Source organism: Hibiscus syriacus, unplaced genomic scaffold, assembly GCF_006381635.1.
Source record: "Hibiscus syriacus cultivar Baekdansim isolate YM2019G1 unplaced genomic scaffold, ASM638163v2 tig00110186_pilon, whole genome shotgun sequence".
Taxonomy (NCBI): Eukaryota; Viridiplantae; Streptophyta; class Magnoliopsida; order Malvales; family Malvaceae; genus Hibiscus; species Hibiscus syriacus.
The window spans coordinates 316,472-339,179 of record NW_024062617.1 but is presented as its reverse complement, the minus strand read 5'-3'; the positions used below and the strand labels follow the sequence as shown (position 1 = coordinate 339,179).

General features: G+C 34.6%; 2 protein-coding genes, 1 long non-coding RNA gene and 1 other non-coding gene across 4 annotated transcripts; 1 reads left to right on the top strand and 3 right to left on the bottom strand.

The window, feature by feature from the left end:
• Positions 1-274: 274 nt before the first annotated feature.
• LOC120217198 (thymidine kinase a-like) lies at positions 275-2,697 on the top strand. The gene is made up of 4 exons (XM_039214399.1): positions 275-746; positions 1,864-2,008; positions 2,131-2,252; positions 2,334-2,697. Exons 1-4 carry the CDS (start codon positions 421-423, stop codon positions 2,587-2,589), a joined length of 849 nt encoding a protein of 282 aa, XP_039070330.1. The 5' UTR covers positions 275-420; the 3' UTR covers positions 2,590-2,697.
• An 857-nt stretch (positions 2,698-3,554) lies between these two features.
• Positions 3,555-3,647, bottom strand: LOC120217314. Its single transcript, XR_005525142.1, has one exon. It is a non-coding gene; the product is annotated as a small nucleolar RNA SNORD96 family (small nucleolar RNA).
• Positions 3,648-7,628: 3,981 nt separating this feature from the next.
• LOC120217199 lies at positions 7,629-8,089 on the bottom strand. The gene is made up of 3 exons (XR_005525135.1): positions 8,010-8,089; positions 7,896-7,929; positions 7,629-7,682 (listed from the first exon to the last, which is right to left on the bottom strand). It is a non-coding gene; the product is annotated as an uncharacterized LOC120217199 (long non-coding RNA).
• Positions 8,090-8,672: 583 nt separating this feature from the next.
• Positions 8,673-11,441, bottom strand: LOC120217197 (scarecrow-like protein 13). Its single transcript, XM_039214398.1, has 2 exons — positions 11,358-11,441; positions 8,673-10,777 (listed from the first exon to the last, which is right to left on the bottom strand). The coding sequence occupies exon 2, from the start codon at positions 10,520-10,522 to the stop codon at positions 8,873-8,875; it is 1,650 nt and encodes a 549-aa protein (XP_039070329.1). The 5' UTR covers positions 10,523-10,777; positions 11,358-11,441; the 3' UTR covers positions 8,673-8,872.
• Between the last annotated feature and the right edge of the window lie 11,267 nt (positions 11,442-22,708).

The following is a 22,708-nucleotide window of genomic DNA, read 5'->3' as shown; positions in this document are numbered from 1 at the left end:
AAAATAACTTAATTTAATATACAAAAGTGTATTAATAAGATAATTTAATATATTTATATATGAATTATACCGTTATAATTTTGTAATAAAAATATATATTTAAAAAATAAGAAAATGAGAAAAATGAAAATGGATGTATTTAACATTTATTAAAGTCATAATTAAAATTAAATATAATATTCATAGTGTAGCGGAAACAGAAATTGGGGCAAAATTGTGGTAATGACTTAACAAAGCTGCCTTGCCGCCGTCACAAGACTATGTTGTGTTGGTTAAACCCTAATCTGTCTTCCCGCCTCTCTCCCTCCTATCTTAAACCCTAAAATTTAGCATTGCCAAATTACACTCTTCAACATGCGAACTCCTTGAATCCGGCCTCTCCATCTTCATCTCGATTTTTATTAATCTCTCAGAAAATCAATGTTACCCACTATTCCTGTCATGAAGTCCCTAATTTCCCCTCCATTTTCTCCCCTCTCTCTTCGTTTCCCCATAACCAAACCTTTTGCTTTTTTCTCCTTATCCTCGAAGAAACTCAACCTCTCAAACCCTAAATTTCTCCACATAAACCCTTCGATGCTTTCACCAAAACCCCCAATTTCTTCAACCCCAAGTCAACAATCACATATGGAAACAACCCAATCTTCTTCACCTTGTGGTGAGGTCCACGTCATCGTCGGACCCATGTTTGCTGGCAAGACAACAACATTGCTCCGCCGAATTCAAGCTGAAAGCAACAATGGCAGGTTTAAAGTTAAACCCTTTTTATTTGTTCTATTTTGTGTTGTAGAATTGAGTTAAAATCTGGGTTTAAATGTTAATTTTCGTGATTTGGATAAAAATTTGATCTGGGGATCGTGAAGTTTAGTTCTTTTTTGGTTTAAAATTTTGGTCTCTGGTGTTGGATGAATGAGCGAATGGATTATAAATATTCCCAACGTTCAGGCCCAAGCTCCTTATTAACTACAAACAACTAAATATGGGTTTAAAGGTTCTTTATTTTAATGGAGAACCGAGTGAAGCTGTTGGAGTATTATGGAATACAAGTTTGAAGGCAGATGCTGAACCTTATTAGCTTATGCTCTTCACTTGCAGTGATGCATATTCAATGGGAAAAGAATCCTTGTATAAATGATTGATGTTGGATTTGTTCATTATTAATATCCGAAGATCAAGTTGTTGATATTGTGTGCAAACTTAAGGGTTTTACAAACTGCCCGTGTTTTAGAAGATTCATGCTATGATCTTATAGAAATGACGCCTGAAAATCCTATGTAATATGTACTGCTCTTTTTTTCGTTCTTGTACTGAGAAGCAGGGCTGGTTGAATGAAGTATTTTGAAGTTCTTAATATCTCGATCTTAGACTCTTAGGCCTTGCTTAGTACAAAGGATGAGGGATGGAAAAGAATGAGGATAAAAATTTGTTAATATAATGGTTAAGATCCACAACCACTTCCTCGCTTTGTAGCTTAACCATTAGATTATCAAATTTTGCATTCTCACTCCTTTTGATTCTTCATACATGACATAACCTTTGTATGTGTTGAGAAATGTACATAACTCGGTGACCCTTTTAGTTGGTAAAGCCTGTTAAAACTGCTGTTGTAATCTATGTGCTGGAAGTTACATGCTGCTTAAATATCCATATTTTGGTATGGGAGTGTGGTTAGGAAGGATATGTAATCTTTGGCAACGTAACGATGGTGACATGATGCTTGTAGTTTGTGCTTTCGATTTGATATTTGATGGAAATCAGGAATAATTTCTATTCTACTATACCAAAATCCAATTGCTTGACTGGTACGATAATCGTCACTTGGTTTTCTTGTTTACTGGCGTAAACTATCTCTGGTTTATGCAGAACTGTGGCTGTAATAAAATCAATCAAGGATACAAGATATGGATTGGATTCAATTGTGACACATGATGGCATGAAACTGCCATGTTGGCCATTGACAAATTTATCCTCATTCAGACAAAAAATTGGAACTGACGCTTATGATCAGGTTTGACATATGCCAGCGTCAAGATCTGATACTCCTGTTCATATGGCTGTGTATTTCTTGAGCTTCATGAGTCTTCCGTGTATTTATTGTTAAATATACTCACGACTCAGTATATGTAACAGCTGGATGTCATCGGCATTGATGAAGCTCAATTCTTTGAAGGCCTTTATGACTTCTGCTGTGAAGCTGCTGATCGTGATGGCAAAACTGTTATAGTTGCAGGGCTGGATGGTGACTTTTTAAGGTATTACTTTTATCTGACTCCATTTTGAAATGCATGTACATGGCGCCCTAATAGGGCTTGAATCCAACTGTTTGCAAGCAGAAGGAGCTTTGGATCCGTGCTTGATATAATTCCCCTTGCTAATTCTGTGATGAAGTTAACGGCTCGATGTGAACTCTGTGGGAAACGAGCTTTTTTTACATTGAGAAAGACAGATGAGACACAAACAGAGTTGATCGGTGGAGCTGATGTATACATGCCGGTATGTCGGCATCATTATGTGAGTGGACAAGTAGTGATTGAAACTGCAAGAAGTGTGTTGGAATCCCAGAAGCTTCAATGTGGCTCTTACACATAAGCTTGTCAATTATGAAATATTCGCTTTATGCTTGATTGGTAAGAATTAGAATGTAAAATATAATCAGATTAAAAAGAAATATGGTTAATGTAGCTTGATGACATTTAATTTTTCTATACTGATTAAGGAAAACATGCCATGTTCTGAGTTATGTTTTGCATTTATGCTCCCATTTTGCCTTGGACTCTGGACATTGCTTCCAATCAAGGGGGGGAATTTGGAGCTTAATAACATGTTCAGATTGCTGGAAAAGAATAGAATAGAAGATGACTGAGTAATTACAAAGAATCCAATAGTGAGTTTATTTATCAAAAATTAGTCAATATTACATTAGAGCCACACAAGAAGACTGTAGGCATAATACAATAAAAGGTGTTACAAATCATCAAAAGGCCAAGGTAATTCCAACTTTACACAAACTGTCGACTACTTAGTTCCGCATTAAGAGCTGCTCGCACGACATATGGGCCAACACTGTACAACCCAAAGACTGCGGTCTGCGGTACATTTACTTTGCGCAGGCCCAACACCAGCCTGTGTTCTTTTCGTAGAAATATCAACTCCACCATTCAATATCACAGACATTTCGTCCATATATTTTCAATTCTTTGGTAAGGACCATATTCGCAACTAATTATTTTATATAATGTTCAGTTCAATGTTACCTTCGCCAAAAGTGTGCAAGATTGCCTAGTCATTACAAATAACAAAAATTTAATATAAAATGAATCAAGTAACCTTCATTTCCCAGAATATTTTTTTAAATAAATTCTAGGGTATGAATTCATGTAATTTGAAAAGAACAAAAACAACTTAAGACCCAATTGAACCTCCATTAAAGAAGATTTTGAAGAAAGAAAAGCCATTTCTTGAAGCTGCATAATCATAGCAGATAAATGCAGGACAAAAAGTAAAACATTCTTTCAGTTAGAAAAAAATATAATGCAAATCATTATCCCTTGAAAAGGCCTCCGAATTGTAGATTTAACAGCAAGGCTTTATGAAAGCCATTCAGTCCCGAAAGATGGTGTTTTTTTAATTGTTTTCCTCATCGGCCTCTTTCTACAAAAACATTTTTGAAAAAGAACATTCACATGCCTGAAAACAAATCAAAGTTAAAAAAAAGTGGAAAAATTTTGCGAATTCTTAAAAAAAGGAGAGAGGAGAGGAGAATTGAGTGTTTGACTCATGGCCAGTCCCAAGAGGTAATAGCAGCGACGCCGCTCCACAAGGCGATGGAATATGAGACTACACGCCAACGGATGAGCTCCCCGGAGGAGAAGACCGTCAACGAGCGTTTTTCTATGGCGTTATCTTGGAGATCTACAAACACAAATTCAGTTTGCCCCGTTTTCATAGATAAGGATTTTTACATCCTCCGCCATATCGATTGAATTAAACAACAAAAACACGAAAAGGAGGAAGAAGAAGAGGAAATCAAATAACCTTTATAAACAGAGACTTCCACACGATTTACGGCTTCTGAATCTGTGATGTAGTAAAGGTGGTGTATAATGCTAATTTATAGCGCAATTCGCCGCCACTGAATTTGGATGCTACTAGGGTTTTGCATAACAAATTAGGCCATAAAAGACCAAGGCCCAACTATAAGCCTAAAAACCATATGAGATCAACTACAAATCCAACATCTTTTACGGTTATTCTCGATGTCCGTTTTATCTTTATAAAAAAATATGATATATCTTACCACTGTACCAATAAATACAAACACATCTTCATCGCCTGCAAATTTGAAGTCCTTTCTATGTTTAAGAGAAATGAGGTAAGACAATTTTAAAATTCAAAATCAAAATTTGTATCATTTGAAAATTTTATGAATAACACTTTGTCTCTCCTACTAAATAACTAAATATTGAATTTTTAATGTTTAATTCTTGACGTATCAAATTTGGATATGAAAACTATTTGATATGTTGAATATATTACTTGATAAATATGTGTTCAACTTTAAATACTATAAATTTTTAATTTTATGTTATCTTTAACTTAATTTGGATATAGAAATATCATTTGGAGTAGAATTCACTTATTTTTATGTAAGATTCTATTTTATTATATTAATTTAAATAGATAATTGAGAATAATATGTATTAGTATTTTTTTAATTCACTCAAAAAATATACTTTATATTTTCTTTCTAATTTTCATGACAAAATAAAAGAATTAATATAAAAATAAGTGTCGAAAATATATTCTTTTTCTCATTAAGTGTCTAGAATTTTTTTTATCAATCTAAATGTCTAACATTTTCAACGTTACACTGTTAGGCATCTATCACAATCGTTAAATTTCACCATTAAATGACACATGTCGTTTTTATAAAATTAAAAAAAATTATTTAAATTAAAAAAAGTATTTAAATTAAAAAAATTAAAAATTAAAATTTCTTTAAGAAAAAAATCCAAAATTTTATAAAACTACAAAAAATGTTTTTAAACCCTAATTTCAATCACTTTGTCACCGTCGACCGTCACCAACCAATTAAACACCAAATGATATGTGATCGATCAATCACCTACGACCAAAACTCTCTTACTTTCACAATCGACCGAACACCCAGTGACTATAAATTACAAGATTTTGTGATTGTCAATCTACACCGCTATTGCCAATTTTCATTACAATTAGAGGTTGGAATAGGAGGTTTCAATCGGTCACACGTAGTTAGAATTTCGACTGGCTGAGATGGTGACGACGACGACGACAATCGACAGTGGCAAATGGATTAAAATTAGGTTTTTAAAAGATTTTAGATTTTTTTATAATTTCAAAAAAATTTGAAGTGTTTTTTTAAAATAAAATTTTATAAAGATTTTAGATTTTTTTATAATTTCAAAAAAATATTTTTTTTTAAATAATATTTTGAAGTGTTTTTTTAAAATAATATTTTAGACACCTAAAAGTATAACGTTTGAGACATTAGACACCTAATGGAAAAAAGAATATAGTTTGTGCACTTATGTTATATTAAGCCAAAATAAAATAATAAAATCTTAATCACAATTTAAATTCCTCCAATGGCTATATTTTTATGTAAGATTAAACATTTTACATGTCTTAATCTCAATCATCCATTTAGATTCATCAAATGACTATATTTTCGTAGAGCGCAAGGCTCTTAGCCTTGTGGTCGTGGGATCGAGTCCCACGGTGGACAATTAATAATTCTGACTGCCGAAGGTCTTTACGGAAGCTACTCTCAACCTGGCGTTAGGAGCAGCCTACTATCCTACCTCCTCCTCATCCCATTACATATGGGAATAGGGTCAACTAATTTTTAAATGACTATATTTTCGTGTAAAATTAATGTGTCTTAATATTTGTTAGCATTTAAAAATTAAATTTGTATAAAGTGGTTAAAATAGTTAAAAAGTTACAGTCAATTTGACAATAAAATTTTAGATTTATACAGATTACCTTTTTATCATAAACTAAAATTTAAAACTTGAAAATGAGAAATCGTATCTGGCAGGATAAATTTGATCCAAGTGAATAACAAAACTTACCTAACCTTTTGTATAGCAAGTTGTATATATCCGCGATGCTCGTCTTCCATTGCAATTATCCTTTTTCTCCACCCTGCAGTCGTAAATAGCAATATACATAAATCAAAACAAGAAAAGGGTTTAGTTTAAAGCATGAGTTTCCCAATTCTTTATAGTCATCATCTGTTATAAAAGGTTATTCTATGGATTATAAGGATGCACACGAGGCCTTGAACTATGACCGCTGAAAACTTTAGTTTCATACATAAAGTTTTGATAATCACAAGTTGAATATACAATGCAATAGCAAAAGAATCTCAACTATGCAAGAAAGACTGAAAGATGTAATAAACTTACAAATCTTAAATCGAAAGAATCTGGGGGAGGAGTCAATAAATTTGTATATAACTAATTTGTGTTTCTTCAGTAGTACAACGGAAATGCTCACCCTAAACATAATAATAGCAAAAAACTATCATAATCCATCTCAAAGAAAAGTAATCCTGATGAACCAACTAAATTATATCGTAAAGACAACTATTAGTTTATCTGAATGCTACCAGAACAATAATTTGACACAACGTAGTTTATCTCATCAAATGATTTTCTCTTTAGAGATGACCCTTTTCAGCTAATCTGGAAATTGCATCATCAGTCTGAATTTTTCGAAAGCAAACAACAATGAATTTTGTATGTCATGCTACATATACGTAGATGTATATTCTTACCATCTGTTATGCTTTGAAGGCTTTGACTAAGGGTCTCTTGGATAGCAGGACTTATTGTCCGAGCAAGACGTTTAATACGATTCAATCTCGATCCTTTGGCTGTTAAACCTGAAAAGAGAAATTTTATATTCAAACACATAATCCAAAATTGAGCAGTTCATTAATAAATGGTATCAAGGATACACTAATTCATATCCAATATAAAGTGACATGAATTGTTAAAATTACAATTGGAAGTTCCATTTTTCTTCATCATCCCACCAACTGCAACCCTATCACCAACAGGATCATTTAATGCTCGAGCCAGATGCTTGATGCGATTCAAACGTACCTTTCCAGGTATAATACCTAACTTATGCGCAGGGATGTCCAAACCTATTGAATAAAGCATAACAAGAAACTAAATACGAACATGATAAGACATTGTTTTGCTTCTAAGTTAACATTAATGGTTAAGTAAAGGGAACCGACAGTGGGAACTTTTGATATCAAGCATTGGTCCATGTTGTTCATCATTGAATCTAACAAAAGCATCAGCAGCATTAAACTGAGGAGCACTAGCATAAGAAACACACGTTAAAGCATTACTTAAAGGCAGTTGAATTGGTAACAGGGGCGGGTTTAATCGAGCGGTTTCAGCTCTTTGTCTCCTCAATTGATAATTTCTTCGGCGTCTAGCGAGATGCTTTTCTTTTTCCTCAAGGCTCATAGATTGCCTTCTTTCCCTGTCCCTAATACGACGACGTTCTCTCTGTAATTCCTTTCGCAACTCTGATCTGCTTGCTAATTCTTCCATAATCATTTCCCAGCAGAATTCAACACAATCACAATCCTAATTCAAAATTCGAGTAGATTTTTCCTGAAAAAACAAATACTAAGAAAAAAATATATCTTTGCAATTCTAATGAGAATAATTTATGAGAATATAGAAATTATTTCAAAATTGTTTGAGTACTAAATCTAATGATTAAGCTGCAAACATTTCTAATCTTATGAATGAAACATCCTAAAATTCAGATCATTAAATTTTTTTAAACGGGAGTAATGGAAATGGGAAAAGGAAAACCCTAACCTGAAACGTGGAGTTGAACGTAGGAAGAAAGAATCTGGAAAACAAACGAAGTGAAACCAAAGATCAAAGACAATAAGGCAAATGTAAGAATGAAAAACGGATAGAACAACTAACCAGATCGAACCGGTGCATTTATTTTTCTCTTTATTATTATTCTTTAGGAAAATTGATCCTGTTCTTCGTACAAATTGAAGTCAGGAACTGTTAAATTTATTCAAATGTTGTTCATTTCGATATTTGATGTTTTAGGAAAATAAATATTTAAAAAAAAATAATTTTGTAATTATATAATATACTATTTACTTTCATACTTTTTATACTTTTTTTTATCAAATTTTTCTAAATTTAAAAAGGTTAATTCGTTTAATATTCCCAAATAATGGATTAAATTCTTATTGGTTCGTGAACTTCAACACATTGCAATTAAATCCTCAAGGTATTCGTACCAATCAGTTCCTTACAGGCTTGCAGTACCATAGTTGTCAATTTAGAGGTTCATTTTTTAATTCACATCTGACTCGAAAATATTTAAAATATATAAATTAAATTATAAACATATGTACATATTTATAACCAGAATCATATACTTCACGTTATATTTAAATTTACATGATATAACATAAAATATCAAATGTAATATAACAACAATTTAATCTCATTAACAATATCGATTAATTTGTAGGTACTACTTTATGAAATCCGTAACATACTGACCCTAAACTTAAGTCTCCTCGTCTCAATTTTGTCAGTCCAGAAGCGACTAAATCTGCTCAAAGCTTTCGAAAGAGACGTACATTGAGATTGAAATTTCAGTCTCTTTTTCTAACACTAAAAAACAACACAAAGCTAAAGCTCATATTTCTATAAATTTACAACACACGCTAAAGGGTCGATGATATAAAATTAAGAGAAGAAAAGAAAAATGTGGGGAGAATTCACAGAATCCATGGAGGAATCACTGTTGGTATTGAGATTTTTCAGCTCCATGCAGAAGAGGTTGCCATAGCTCTGTTTCCCCACCCAAGATAGAGAGCACCATCTCTCTCTACAAGTCTATAGTTATTGTCATACTCCTTCAGCATATCTCTTACAGCTGTTGTGACCGAGGTACTCAATGGATACGGAGAAAAACCGGCCATTACGAATCTTGACCTCCACTTCCCGAGAAGTTCGTGTCTTTCCACCCTTTCAGGCCCTTCGCAAGCAATCATATTCACGATATCACGAGCCACACAATGCTGCTCTGCATTGATCCTTTGTTTGTCATCTCTTGGACAAGCTACATCTATGGATTCGAACATAGCTGTGTAATACTCTAGTGTCTCGACGTACCTTGAAAAGAACGGGGATGTGTTGGTGTTAGACTCTTGCTCAACGAGGGTAACAACCTTGGGTGACAAACTCTTCACCAATCTCAACAGTCGGTCTCTGTGATTCCAGATAGTTACACTCTCATCGGGCATGTGATGCAATACATACGGAAAATTCACGACTACGGCTTCCCCAGGATGGACATTAAGGTGCTGTAGCTGAATCTCACAACTAGTCATATTAGTATCATGAAACTCGAATGGCACATTGTATGACTTGGCAAATTCTGATAGCTTTTGCCCCACGATATTAAGTCCCCCACCTCGAGCATGATTTGACTGAGAATCATCGATCCCAGTTATGCGGATAGACGGGGGTCCACCAGGGCGTTTCGCTAAAGCTGCTATAAGGAACATCCACTGGGTGCCTTGTGCTATTTGGAAGTCAATGATGTGAATTCTGGGCTCATATTGCACGACTTCCTTGATGACAGCATTAGCTGATGTGTATGCAAACTTCCAGTATGGGCAAATCCTGAAGAGAATACCCATGTAAGACATTAGTTCCGAGCTAGTCGGTTGTTCGCATTTCAGGGCTTTGTAGATATTACTCCCTGAGGACTCCAACCTTGCCCTAAGCCCTTCCAGCACATAAGCACCCAATCGTTGAATTGGTTGCCCGGATACCGATACCATTTTCTCCAATACATGCATTAAACCCGCCACTGTTGACATATCATTGTCATAAAGGGCTCGACCACAGGCAACAAGCACCTCCTTCAAGTTTAATCTAGGAATCATGTCCATCAGTTGATTGTGGTTCATGCCTGCCACTGAACCAGCTTGGTGGGCTCCACTACTGAAGCAGCAATTGCTGCTGTCTATAACATCCGATTCAGGCCCCAACAAGGAAATTTCCAGCTCCCGCAGTTTGTGCTTCAACCCAATGCTATCATCATCAACAGCAGAAGATCCACTGAATGGTGATCCGTGATTATTGTCAGGGGAATGATGAGGATCGGATATCCATGATTGAGACCCTTGAGGGGAGAACGGGCTCCTGCTCGATGAGACACTTATAACAGAAGGGGAATCATAGGCAGCAAAACTGGCAATTGCGGTGGATGATTCCAGAGTAAAAATATGGTCATTGTAAGCTTGAAAAGAGACGCCAGTTCCCTGGCTGCCAATATCTGAACATACATTGTTCTCTAATATCTGGATATGAGGCAAACAAAATTGATCGATTTCCTTAACAGGTTGGTCATACAACCTGTGGATAGTGGCAGGAGTTTGGTGTTTCTGAGACGTTTGCATCTAAGCATAACCTGCTTATTGATACCCTCCAAAGAAACCGTGTTCTTGACAAATTTCCGATGTGACAATAGAATTCGTCGATAATACAAGTAACACCTTCCTCTAACAGTAGCAGTCAGCTTGATTGAGCAAAATCACTCGTTAACTGAAAAGAGAACAAACTAGGCAAATCTCCATAAATTAAAAAAGCCCGAATGCATCAATTTTGATCATCTTCACTTGTGCAGGGCAGAAATATCAAAAGGCAATCACAATCTGCTTAAAAGAAATCCAAGAAAGCAAAAGAGATTTGATTATAAAACCAATAGAAGAAGCATATAACCTAAGCAATTTTTTTTCGAATCATAAATTAATCAACGAAACACAAGTGACAAGACAGCGACGAAAAAGATAATAGAGAGAAACAACATATTATAGGTAGAAGCCAGAGATTAGATTAGTGGCTAAAAGGAATCCATGGTTTCTCTAAAAGATGAAATAGGGAGAAGTTTCAAAATTCACATACTAAAGCTTGGTACCAATTTAAATCTTTGTCCAAAGCAAACCATATAAAGGCAAACAAAAAATCGCATACAGAACACAATTAATAACTCAGCTCCAAGATTAGATTCACTATGCACTTTAAATAAACGTTTCTTCATATATATAATCAAAAGCTATGAATTTCATTTCCTAAGCTAAAGAACGGGCTGGTGACAGCATCAGAAACACAAAAACATACCAAAGAAAGAAAATATCATTTTTGATTAATTTTAAAGCTAACTCATCTTCCAAAATCAATAATTATGAACATAAAACCAAACATAAACGGTCATAAGAGAAGGCGTTAGCATACCTTAGTCAACTATCAACAGCTTTTAGGTTTCTTTTTATTCTTCTTCACCTACAATCAGACGCCTTCCCGTTGTTTTACTTCTGGTTTTTGGTAAATTGATGGGGAACTTGAATTGTTTTATATATGGTCACAAGTTAGATTGGCTTACCAATAAAAGCCCTCAGGAATCTGTTGAATTACACTAGTGCCACTGAAAAATCTGAAAAATAGTGTATAAGAATTTTGGCGACGAAAATAGCCTTCGGTCGCTAACAACGTGTGGGCCGCCGTATGCCTCGATACTCTGCTCAGCAGCAAACCGAGTGTGTGCGCGGACTATGACTGATCCGTTGCCCTCCCTACTCCAACCACGTGCATAGCGCCATCCCTGAGTGGGTGGTTCTTTGATTGCCCCCAAGTCAAATTATGTAGGACCTCGGTCATTACTGTAATCTACTATAATATTGGTTTGTGGCCTTATTTATAAGTTTATATAATTAATATTTTTATTTAACTTATTAAAATATACTAATAAAATTATGAGTGTTATTTTTTATAAATTATCAATAAAATTTAATTTTGCAAATAATATTATAATATTGAATAACTCATTATTTATTTTTTAAAATTTTACAAATATTTTAAAACACATTTAGTATTGTCCACACTAACGATGGATTACACAACAATACAAACCGTTAACGTCAAGTCTTTGAGGTACCAGAATCAAACAAAACCTATGAGCCGAGAAATAAAAATTAGGTAAACTATGTGTTTAGTATTTAAGTTATTAATTTTAGCATGTTTTAGTATTTAAATTTTTAATTTTTTGAAAATCATGTCTGTCGCAACCGTCTTTCGGTTGGGTCCCGGAATTGGGCTTCGACTTGAAAAATGTGGATTGGAGTCGCCACCGATCATTTATTTAAAGATAAATGGGTTGATCAGATACCCTATTTCTTATCTGATCTGCGTCTTACCAGAAATATGTCGGGCTCGGGAGTCGGTTACGGTCAAGGAAGGATTAGCACCCTTGAACCGCCCTTTCAGTACTACGTAATTTCCAGTTGTCTTAATTAAGAAAAATAACAAGTTAAATTAAAAGATAAAATAATGATCCAAAATTACTTACCTTTGACGGATTTACAAATATACCCTTTAAAAGTCAAAATATGGGTTAGAAGAGATGAATAAATGATAAATAAAGTAAAACAAATAAAATAAGGAGATTAAGTAAGAAATAAAGTAAATATAAAATGAATAGATATAAATATAAATAAAAACAATAACACTAATATATGCACAACAAACAACTAAATAAAAATAAAATGATAATGCAAATAAATAAATAAAACAAGTAAAAGAATATAAAACATAAATATAGGATAAATATAAAAATAGATAAATAAATGAGTAAATTATATAAAAAAGTAAAAGCATATATATATATAAGTAAAATAATAATAATAAAAAAAAGAAAATCAAAAGTAATATATACATGCAAAATAGGAAATATATAAATATATATATAATAACACTAATAAAAAAACATATATACATATATAATAAAATTAATAGAAAGTAATATGCATATATAACAAGAATAATAAAGTAGGAAAAAAATGATTTAGGGGGAGAATTAAATATTTTAAAAAATGAACACGCCTCGGGGGTGGATCTAGGTTCGAAACTTCGAAATCCCACCCTTTTTTAGTCATCGGCGCAACCCACGTTTTGGGTTATTCGAACCAAATCTCAAAAAAATAACGTGCACATGCGAGAAATGAACGAACCAATGTAAAAAAGATGCTACCTTTTATTTCCTTTTCGAATCGTTTACAACAACTTTGCCTTTGTATTTTCCGTGCTTTCCTATGTGTTTTGTGTGTAAATCCTCTGTCAATCGTGTGTTACAATAGTGAGCTACAATGGCTATTTATAGTGCTTGTGGATCATATCTTTAGGAGTTTAAAACATAGCAAAATTCTATCCTATTTTAGGAGTTGAATCCTAGCAGAATTCTATCCTATTTTTGAGAGTTTGAATCCTAGTAGGACGAAAAAGGTGTGTTGACAGCTGCCCCTCTTTGCCCATAGTCGTGTAACGGGGATAGGGCAAAGATTGAAAGACACACTTTTCGTTCGGTGGAGTTGAAAATTGACTCTGATGTTTCAATAACTCCCTGTCGAATTGAGTTACGGATGACTCCTTCGTCGTGAAGTCGAGTTCATCTGGAAGCTTCTGAGCACTATATCATTCGTCGTGAAGTTGGAATCGAACTCAAAGCTTTTGGCGAGTGGCCTTTGAATCGTCTTCTGGATCAAGATACTTCGTCGTGAAGGTGAAACTTGACCTGAAGACTTCGGTGTTGATGCGTTACAGATGACTCATTCGTCGTGAAGTTGGGTCAATCTGTTTGTGAAATTGGAATCGTACAGGGCCCCTTCGTCGTGAAGTTGAGCCTGAGAATTGGATATCCTTCGCCATGAAGTTGAAATCCAAATATTGTTCCGAGTCCAATATCCTCCGCTATGAAGTTGAAATTGGTTCTGGAACTGGGAAATTGTTTGTTGACAGTCAGTCGCCCCTTTGCTGTAAAGTTGAGCTTGTGCTGTCTCGAGTCTAATATCCTTCGCTGTGAATATGAAATTGACTCTGAACGAAATCTTGTTGACAATCAGCCGTCCCTTCGTTGTGAAGTTGAACTTGTGTTGTCTCGAGTCCAATATCCTTCGCTACGAAGTTGAAATTGGCTCTGAAATTTGAAAAATGTTTGTTGACAACCAGCCGTCCCTTCGTTGTGAAGTTGAACTTGTGTTGTCTCGAGTAACACGATATCCTCCGTCGTGGAGTTGAAATCGCGGATGAAACTGAAAAGTTGTTCGTTGACAACCAGCCGTCCCTTCGTTGTGAAGTTGAACTTGTGTTGTCTCGGGTAGCACGATATCCTCCGTCGTGGAGTTGAAATCGGCTCTGGAATTGGGAAATTGTTTGTTGACAACCAGCCGTCCCTTCGCTGTGAAGTTGAACTTGTGTTGTCTCGAGTCCAATATCCTTCGCTGTGAAGTTGAGATTGGCTCCGAAATTGCTTGTCGACAGTCAGCCGCCCCTTCGCTGTGAAGTTGAGCTTGTGATGTCTTGGGTCCAATATCCTTCGCTGTGAAGTTGAAATTGGCCCTGAAACTGGGAAATTGTTTGTTGACAACCAGCCGTCCCTTCGCTGTGAAGTTGAACTTGTGTTATCTCGAGTCCAATATCCTTCGCTGTGAAGTTGAGATTGGCTCCGAAATTGCTTGTCGACAGTCAGGCGCCCCTTCGCTGTGAAGTTGAGCTTGTGCTGTCTTGGGTCCAATATCCTTCGCTGTGAAGTTGAAATTGGCTCTGAGATTGGGAAGTTGTTGTTGACAAGCAGCGGTCCCTTCGTCGTGAAGTTGAACTTACATTGTCTGGAGTCCAATATCCTTCGTTGTGAAGTTGAAATTGGCTCTGAGATTGGGAAGTTGTTGTTGACAAGCAGCGGTCCCTTCGTAGTGAAGTTAAACTTGCGTTGTCTGAAGTCCAATATCCTTCGTTGTGAAGTTGAAATTGGCTCTGAAATTGAGAAGTTATTGTTGACAAGCAGCGGTCCATTCGTCGTGAAGTTGAACTTGCGTTGTCTGGAGTCCAATATCCTTCGTTGTGAAGTTGAAATTGGCTCTGAAATTGAGAAGTTGTTTGTTGACAACCAGCCGTCCCTTCGTTGTGAAGTTGAACTTGCGTTGTCTCGAGTGCCACAATATCCTCCGTCGTGGAGTTGAAATCACGGATGGCCCCTTAGTTGTGAAGTTAAACCTTGACTTGAATATCCTTTGTCGTTAAGTTGAAATCCAAGTATTTTATGTTGCGGGTGGACACAATTCCCTTCGCCGTGAAGTTGAAACTGTGGAGACCCCTTTATTGTGAAGTTTGGCTTCGAGCTAGATATCCTTCATCGTGAAGTTGAAATCCACTCTCGAGCAAATTGTGTCGCTTTGAGTTCAATATCCTTCGCCGCGAAGTTGAAATTGACTCTAGCTAAAACCTGAAAAAGTTATGCATATATGTGATGCTATGTATGCAATGCTCTTAGGTGTGCCTAAAATGTATATGCAACATATGTTATCTTGGGGCTCTGGAGAGAAATCTCGATCTCCAGTTGCCTGTCTGGAATCTTGATTCTTGAATCTTCAAATTTTGATCCCTGATCTTGAATTCTTCAAATGTTCAAATCTGATGTGCACATTCTATTTTTGATTTGAGAAATGCTTCTCGACCATCTCAAGTATGTGCCTGAGCTGAGTGTAACGGTTCAGATGATGCTTCAAAAGAAGTTGTCTTGAAAGAGATAGAATTTGTTTCAAGGGAAACGATCTCAAAGATATCTGTTGTTTCATGAGAAACGGTCTCAAGGGAAACAAAATTATGTCTTAAGGGAAATAAATTTGAAGATTTTGTGTTTCAAGAGTAACTGTCTCAAGGGAGACAAAATTTGTTTCAAGAGAAACTGTCTCAAGAGAGACAAACTTAGTTCCAAAAGAAACTGTCTCAAGGGGACGAAATTTGTTTCAAAGAAAACATATTTAAATATTTTGTTTCAAGGGAAACTGTCTCAAGAGAGACAAAATTTATTTCAAGGGAAAATGTCTCAAGAGAGACAAAATTTATTTCAAGTGAAACTGTCTCAAGAGAGACAAAATTTTGTTTCAAGGGAAATTATCTCAAGAGAGACGAAAATTTATTTCAAGGGAAATGTTTTCAATGTTTATGTTTCAAGAGAAACTGTCTCAAGGGAGATAAAATTTGTTTTAAGGGAAACTGTCTCAAGAGGGACAAAACTCTTCTAGTGAAAACGGTCTCAAGCGAGACAAATCTTGTTTTAAGAAAAACAATCATGAGTGAAATAAATCTTCTTTCGAGTAAAACAGTCCCAAGTGAGACAAAGTCTGTTTTAAAAAAGCAATCTCAAGTGAGATAATCATCTGCATTAAATGAGACTGTCTCAAGCGAGACAGAATTTATATTGGAAATGTCGAATCTGAAAATGAATGTCGATCTTTCTATCTGTCGAGTTGGTTGAAGTGTAGCTTCTTGCTGCTGAGCTAAGCAACCGATATCAATTTGTAAAGGTGCTTTTGAATCGAGTATCCTTCGTCTTGAAGTCGAAACTTGACTCTAAAAGCTGCAAAAATTGTGTATGTGGGAAAAAATGACAAATATGATGTTATAAAATGTATGCATAAGATGCATGTAACATGAATTGGTTATGTTTTATCTCCATTAGGATGTTGAATCCCCAAATTAGGATGTTATGATGCCCCAATTCCAAAAATGCCCCAATATTTGATGTTGAATCTTCAAAGATGCCCCAAATGTTCCTCATTTCTTGCTTGCATTGATTCTTGTGTCTAAGAGTCACATGTCATTTACCAATATCCACTCTAGAGAGACTGTCTTGTTTGAAAAAAATGTTTTTCTTTCTCTTTTATTTTTAAAGTTTTTGAAAATATCAATAAAGAGTTTTGAAAAATGTTTAATCCAAAGTTTTGAAAATATTGTCACTTTCATGGTTTTACAATTGAGATGAATCATAAAACTAGAGTTCATCGGATATCAAAGAATTAATTACAATGTCAATCCTTCAATAAATTATAGCTATTTGACATGCGCCCAGATCAAAGCTATTTCTGGGAAATGGTCAAGCAAAGAAAGGATAAAAAGTCTAAGGTTATTGTGTTTGGTCAAAGGTTTGGCATTTTTGTTCATTTGATGCTAAATGGTTTGACATTTGATGCTCAAAGGTTTGATGGGGTAGCTTACATGCTCATCTACTGGAAGTGTTCTCCGACTCCCAGCTTTTATGGTCACACTCAGATTGTGTGATGCCTTATCGATGAATTTGTGTGATCGCCTCAGTTGCACAATTTTTATATTCGAGCCGCCTTTTCAGGTTTTCAACTCGAACACTTCTTTGGTTTCAAGATGTTATTCAGGATTTACGTCTTGAACCCCCCTTTGTTATTTTTCTCTATCATACATTAATTACATTGTTTTTTGCAAACAAAATTAATCCTGATGGGCGGGATGAAATCTGAAGATAGTCTCTCTTGTTTAGAAATCCATGTATGATTAGAATGGACTTTTAAGGCACGTAATGTAGGCCAAGGTTCATGGTTATGAAAGAAAAGGATAAATAGGCCCAAACAAGTGTTTCAGGGTGTTGAACCAATGATCAATTCATTTTGATGCCTTCAACCTTGTCTTGCTCAAAATGTCTCTTTCTCTTAATGCTCTATGATCTTCGAGTGAAGTGATTCGGGAATGATTGTGCTTGATCAATCTCGTAGTTTGAAGCTTGATGTGCCATTTGTCTTTAGGGAATCTTTGCATGTGCTTTTTGTCCCTTTTTCTTTTTTCTTTTTGTTCTTTTTTGCTTTTGTTTTTTGCTTCTTTTTTTTTTTGCCTTTTTTATTCTGATTGAATCTTTGCACTTGGCATCTGGTTCACCTTTTGGTAACTCCTTTGGATTGATGTCTTCACTCATGTGAGCAGATTTCTTCCACATTGCCCCTAAGTGTGGAGGGTGATCCTTGGTTAGGGTTGAATCAGAAGAAAAATACTATAGGCTCAAAAGGGGACACAAAGGATATATATTTTCTCTTGTTGTGAAGGGATAAAGAAAGAAAGCCGTTCATCATTTCATACATGGAAGTCCTCACAGGAAAGGTATCCCCAGGGGGATAGATTTTCAGGATTAATTCTATTCACATGAAAACAGTGTAATTAACGTGTGATAGAATTATTTCGGATGAATTCTTCTTTTTCCCCAGATGTCTCAATGTTCAAGTTCCCCGCAAGATGCCCCAAGTTGTGTCTTTAGAATAAAGCTCATGTTCAGATGAACAACTCAACGCCTTGGGTTAAAATGTCAATTTTGAGTCTAAAAAGACAGTGGTGTGATCTTATTGACTCAAAGAAATGTATGGGTGTATCAAAAAGATAAAGGCAATGTTCAAGAATTTCAAAGGGAGGTAATGTCAAAATTTGGTCTTTTTGGTAATGACCATGAGTTATTTTGGGCAAAGAATCAATGTATTTTATTCTGGGGTTTGAGAGAGGATAAGAAATGTCTAATCTTGTCATATGTCAAAAATCTATAATTCTTGAAGAATTAAAAGAATCCTTAATTCATTTAATATTCAAAGAACTAAAGATTAAAATTTGTTCAATTGCTCCACCTTAGAAAGTAACATGAATTCAATCGTTTAAAAGATGTGTTCAAACAAAACAATCCTATAAGTACAAATGGTATATGCCATGCCCCCTTCTTCGGCAAGCGCCTTACAGTTTTCAGAAGAATTTTTGGGAATCCTTATGTGGCAACAGCTTCAACATCGTAGCCCTTAGGAGATGGGTACTCTTTTCTCATATCATCCTGGCAGGCTTAGTCCTACAATCAGCTGATCCAGCTCCCCCTGTACTGATTTTAGTTTTTCTTTAATTGTTAAAATCTTACTTTCATGTGGTGTAATGTGGTTAAGACCACTTCATCGAATCATCCGTGACTTAATTTCATGTTTATGAATATGCTTAAAAATGTAGATGAAGATGCAAAAATGCAAGAATGCATGAAATGTTCGAGGCATTGATCCAAGAAATGTGCCTGTTATTATGAATAATCCTTATTGGGGACAAAAATGTTTTATCTTTTAAGAGACAAAAATATCCTGACAGCTTCTAACATGTTGACTAGTCTTCTGCTTTCGTCTTTCACCGGTTGAATAACCTGTCGAACCGCTCCGGCCTCTCTAGATGAACTGTGAAAATGTTGAGTTATTTTTCATACTGGTCCATGAAGTCTTGAATGATCACATCTCGAGCATTTACTTTTGTTGAGTATGTTCCCAATGAATTCGTCATTGGAACCCTTAATTGATAGGAACTATGTGAAGTTCATTAATCTGTTTCTTGAATTCGCCAGCAATGGTCTCCAATTTCAGCTATTATTTTGCCATTGTCGTGTTCAAAGGGACTTCCAAGATACATAACCTTCATCCTGCCCCTGTAACATCTGCCAGTCATTTCTTCAAAGATAAGCTTTCATTGTGCTTGATGTAGACCTGGTTCATTCTGAGTCCTTTATAATGCAGCAGAGTGATATACTCTTCAATTGTGGGCACCACGTCTTCTGGATTGAATGTGACACATAGTCGCCTTGTAGACTATCCTCTGTATTTTCATCTCTTGTATTACAACACCTTTGTCCATGGATTCAGATTATTCGAGTTTTAACAAACACGTTTTAGTGGTTCAATGACCTCTTTTGAATGATGCAAGTGGTGAAAATAAAATAAAATAAAATAAAAGAAAGATGAAAAGAGTTAGTGAGGTGAAAAATAATAAAAAATGATCATAAAAATGAAAGTCCTACCCCACATGATATCTACCTCACATGCTTATTATTCCTACCCGAACATGATCTCTATCCCGCAAGTTGATTTTGAACAAGTCCTAACCGCATAAATTTCTAGTTCGCATGCTTTGAACATAAAGTAAACTAGGAAATAATTCCGGCATCCTAGGGTTTAGAATGAGGTTTTGGGGTAGGCTCTAATTCTTCAAAGTCTCTCGGGTTAGGTTCTAAAAAATGTACCCGAGTTATCCTTGCCGGTGCCCCATTGGGCTTGCCAGACCCTTAGTCCTAAACCCATCACAGGCTTGTGTGGACTAAGTTAAACTCGAGAGGACACATTCCCTTATGCCCGTACGGTGAATAAATTCACACGAAGACATAAGGTATATGAATCCCGAAGGTTACTTGCTAGGCCCATACGGAGAATAAATTCACACGAAGGCGTCGCTTTCACCCCCACTTAAATAGGGTTCGGAGTTCGGGTATAGAGCCTTTAGATGAAAAATCTTTAAGGGCTGAAATCATTAAAAAACGGTCAGTACAACTATTTACTTCGAAAATATAATCAAAAGTAAGCAATAAGGATCGAAATGTTACCTTAAAATTTAAACTTACCCTTTTCATTAAAAAGACAACTATAAATTACTTTAGCCTGACTCACTTACCTATGTCCCCAGCGGAGTCGCCAAGCTGTCGCAACCGTCTTTCGGTTGGGCCCCGGAATTGGGCTTCGACTTGAAAAATGTGGATTGGAGTCGCCACCGATCATTTATTTAAAGATAAATGGGTTGATCGGATACCCTATTTCTTATCTGATCTGCGTCTTACCAGAAATATGTCGGGCTCGGGAGTCGGTTACGGTCAAGGAAGGATTAGCACCCTTGAACCGCCCTTTCAGTACTACGTAATTTCCAGTTGTCTTAATTAAGAAAAATAACAAGTTAAATTAAAAGATAAAATAATGATCCAAAATTACTTACCTTTGACGGATTTACAAATATACCCTTTAAAAGTCAAAATATGGGTTAGAAGAGATGAATAAATGATAAATAAAGTAAAACAAATAAAATAAGGAGATTAAGTAAGAAATAAAGTAAATATAAAATGAATAGAATATATAAAATAAAAACAATAACACTAATATGCACAACAAACAACTAAATAAAAATAAAATGATAATGCAAATAAATAAATAAAACAAGTAAAAGAATATAAAAACATAAAATATAGGATAAATATAAAAATAGATAAATAAATGAGTAAAATATATAAAAAAGTAAAAGCATATATATATATATATATATATAAGTAAAATAATAATAATAAAAAAAAATCAAAAGTAATATATACATGCAAAATAGGAAATATATATATATATATATATATATATAATAACACTAATAAAAAAACATATATACATATATAATAAAATTAATAGAAAGTAATATGCATATATAACAAGAATAATAAAGTATGAAAAAATGATTTAGGGGGGAGAATTAAATATTTTAAAAAATGAACACGCCTCGGGGTGGATCTAGGTTCGAAACTTCGAAATCCCACCCTTTTTTAGTCATCGGCGCAACCCACGTTTTGGGTTATTCGAACCAAATCTCAAGAAAAATAACGTGCACATGCGAGAAATGAACGAACCAATGTAAAAAAAGATGCTACCTTTTATTTCATTTTCGAATCGTTTACAACAACTTTACCTTTGTATTTTCCGTGCTTTCCTATGTGTTTTGTGTGTAAATCCTCTGTTAATCGTGTGTTACAATAGTGAGCTACAATGGTTATTTATAGTGCTTGTGGATCATATCTTTAGGAGTTTAAAACATAGCAAAATTCTATCCTATTTTAGGAGTTGAATCCTAGCAGAATTCTATCATATTTTTGAGAGTTTGAATTCTAGTAGGACGAAAAAGGTGTGTTGACAATGTCTAACGTTTAATTTTTGTTTTATTTTAGTATCTCATCATTAAAAATTTAATGACAGAGCTGACGTGATATTTTTAAAATTATTTTCTTAATTTGTAAATTATTATTTAATTAATTTTATTCAAAGACTTAATGTTTCATCACCTTATTAGTTGAATAAAATTAATTAAATAATTTTAAATTAATAAAATAATTTTAAAAATATCACATCAATTTTTCAGTTAATTTTTTAAAGTTTTGATATTAAAATGAAATAAAAGCTAACTTTATATATTATTTTTAAAAAAATAAAAAATTTAGATATAAAAATGGATTAAAACTGATGATTTAAGTATTAAATGTGTAGTTTTTTTAAAAATATATATAAAGAATAATGGGCAGTTGAGTAAATAATTACAATATGAGGGGTATTTTCAAAGAAGCCGCACCTGCCTGGAAGTGTGGCACTTGGCAAGACAGGTCGCTCATTCCCCGAAGCAACGTAACCTTTCCTTGACGTGTTTTTTTATTAATTATTTTTGTCAAAGTTACAAATTTAAATTTAAAATAATCTACCCTATAAGATGACGTGGCAACGTGCGAATGGCAGGCAGCTTCCACTGTCCCTACTTTTCGACTTGAGCGTGTCATCACCATTTGTAGAAGAAAAAGAGGAGGTGCGATGCGATGAGATGAGGTTGAATGTGAGGTGTATACAGGGATGGGTATCATGGATTTTGAGTAGATTCGATTTGATATGATCATATTTTTTTAAAAAAAGTTGGGTTTAGGTCTGGTTGTGTCGTGTTTTTTTAAAGATGATCAGATTATGTTGGATTCAGATTTAAGGTAAAAAATATTTGATTCGAAAAAATAATTTTATTTTATATATTTAGGGATAATTGTAATATATTATTTTTTTCAATTAAATCATTGTTTTTATTGAATAAAAATAATATTTTTTATTATTTTTGGTCGGGTCGGATCGGCTTCGGATTTTATTTCAAAAAGCCAAATCGGATTTGGG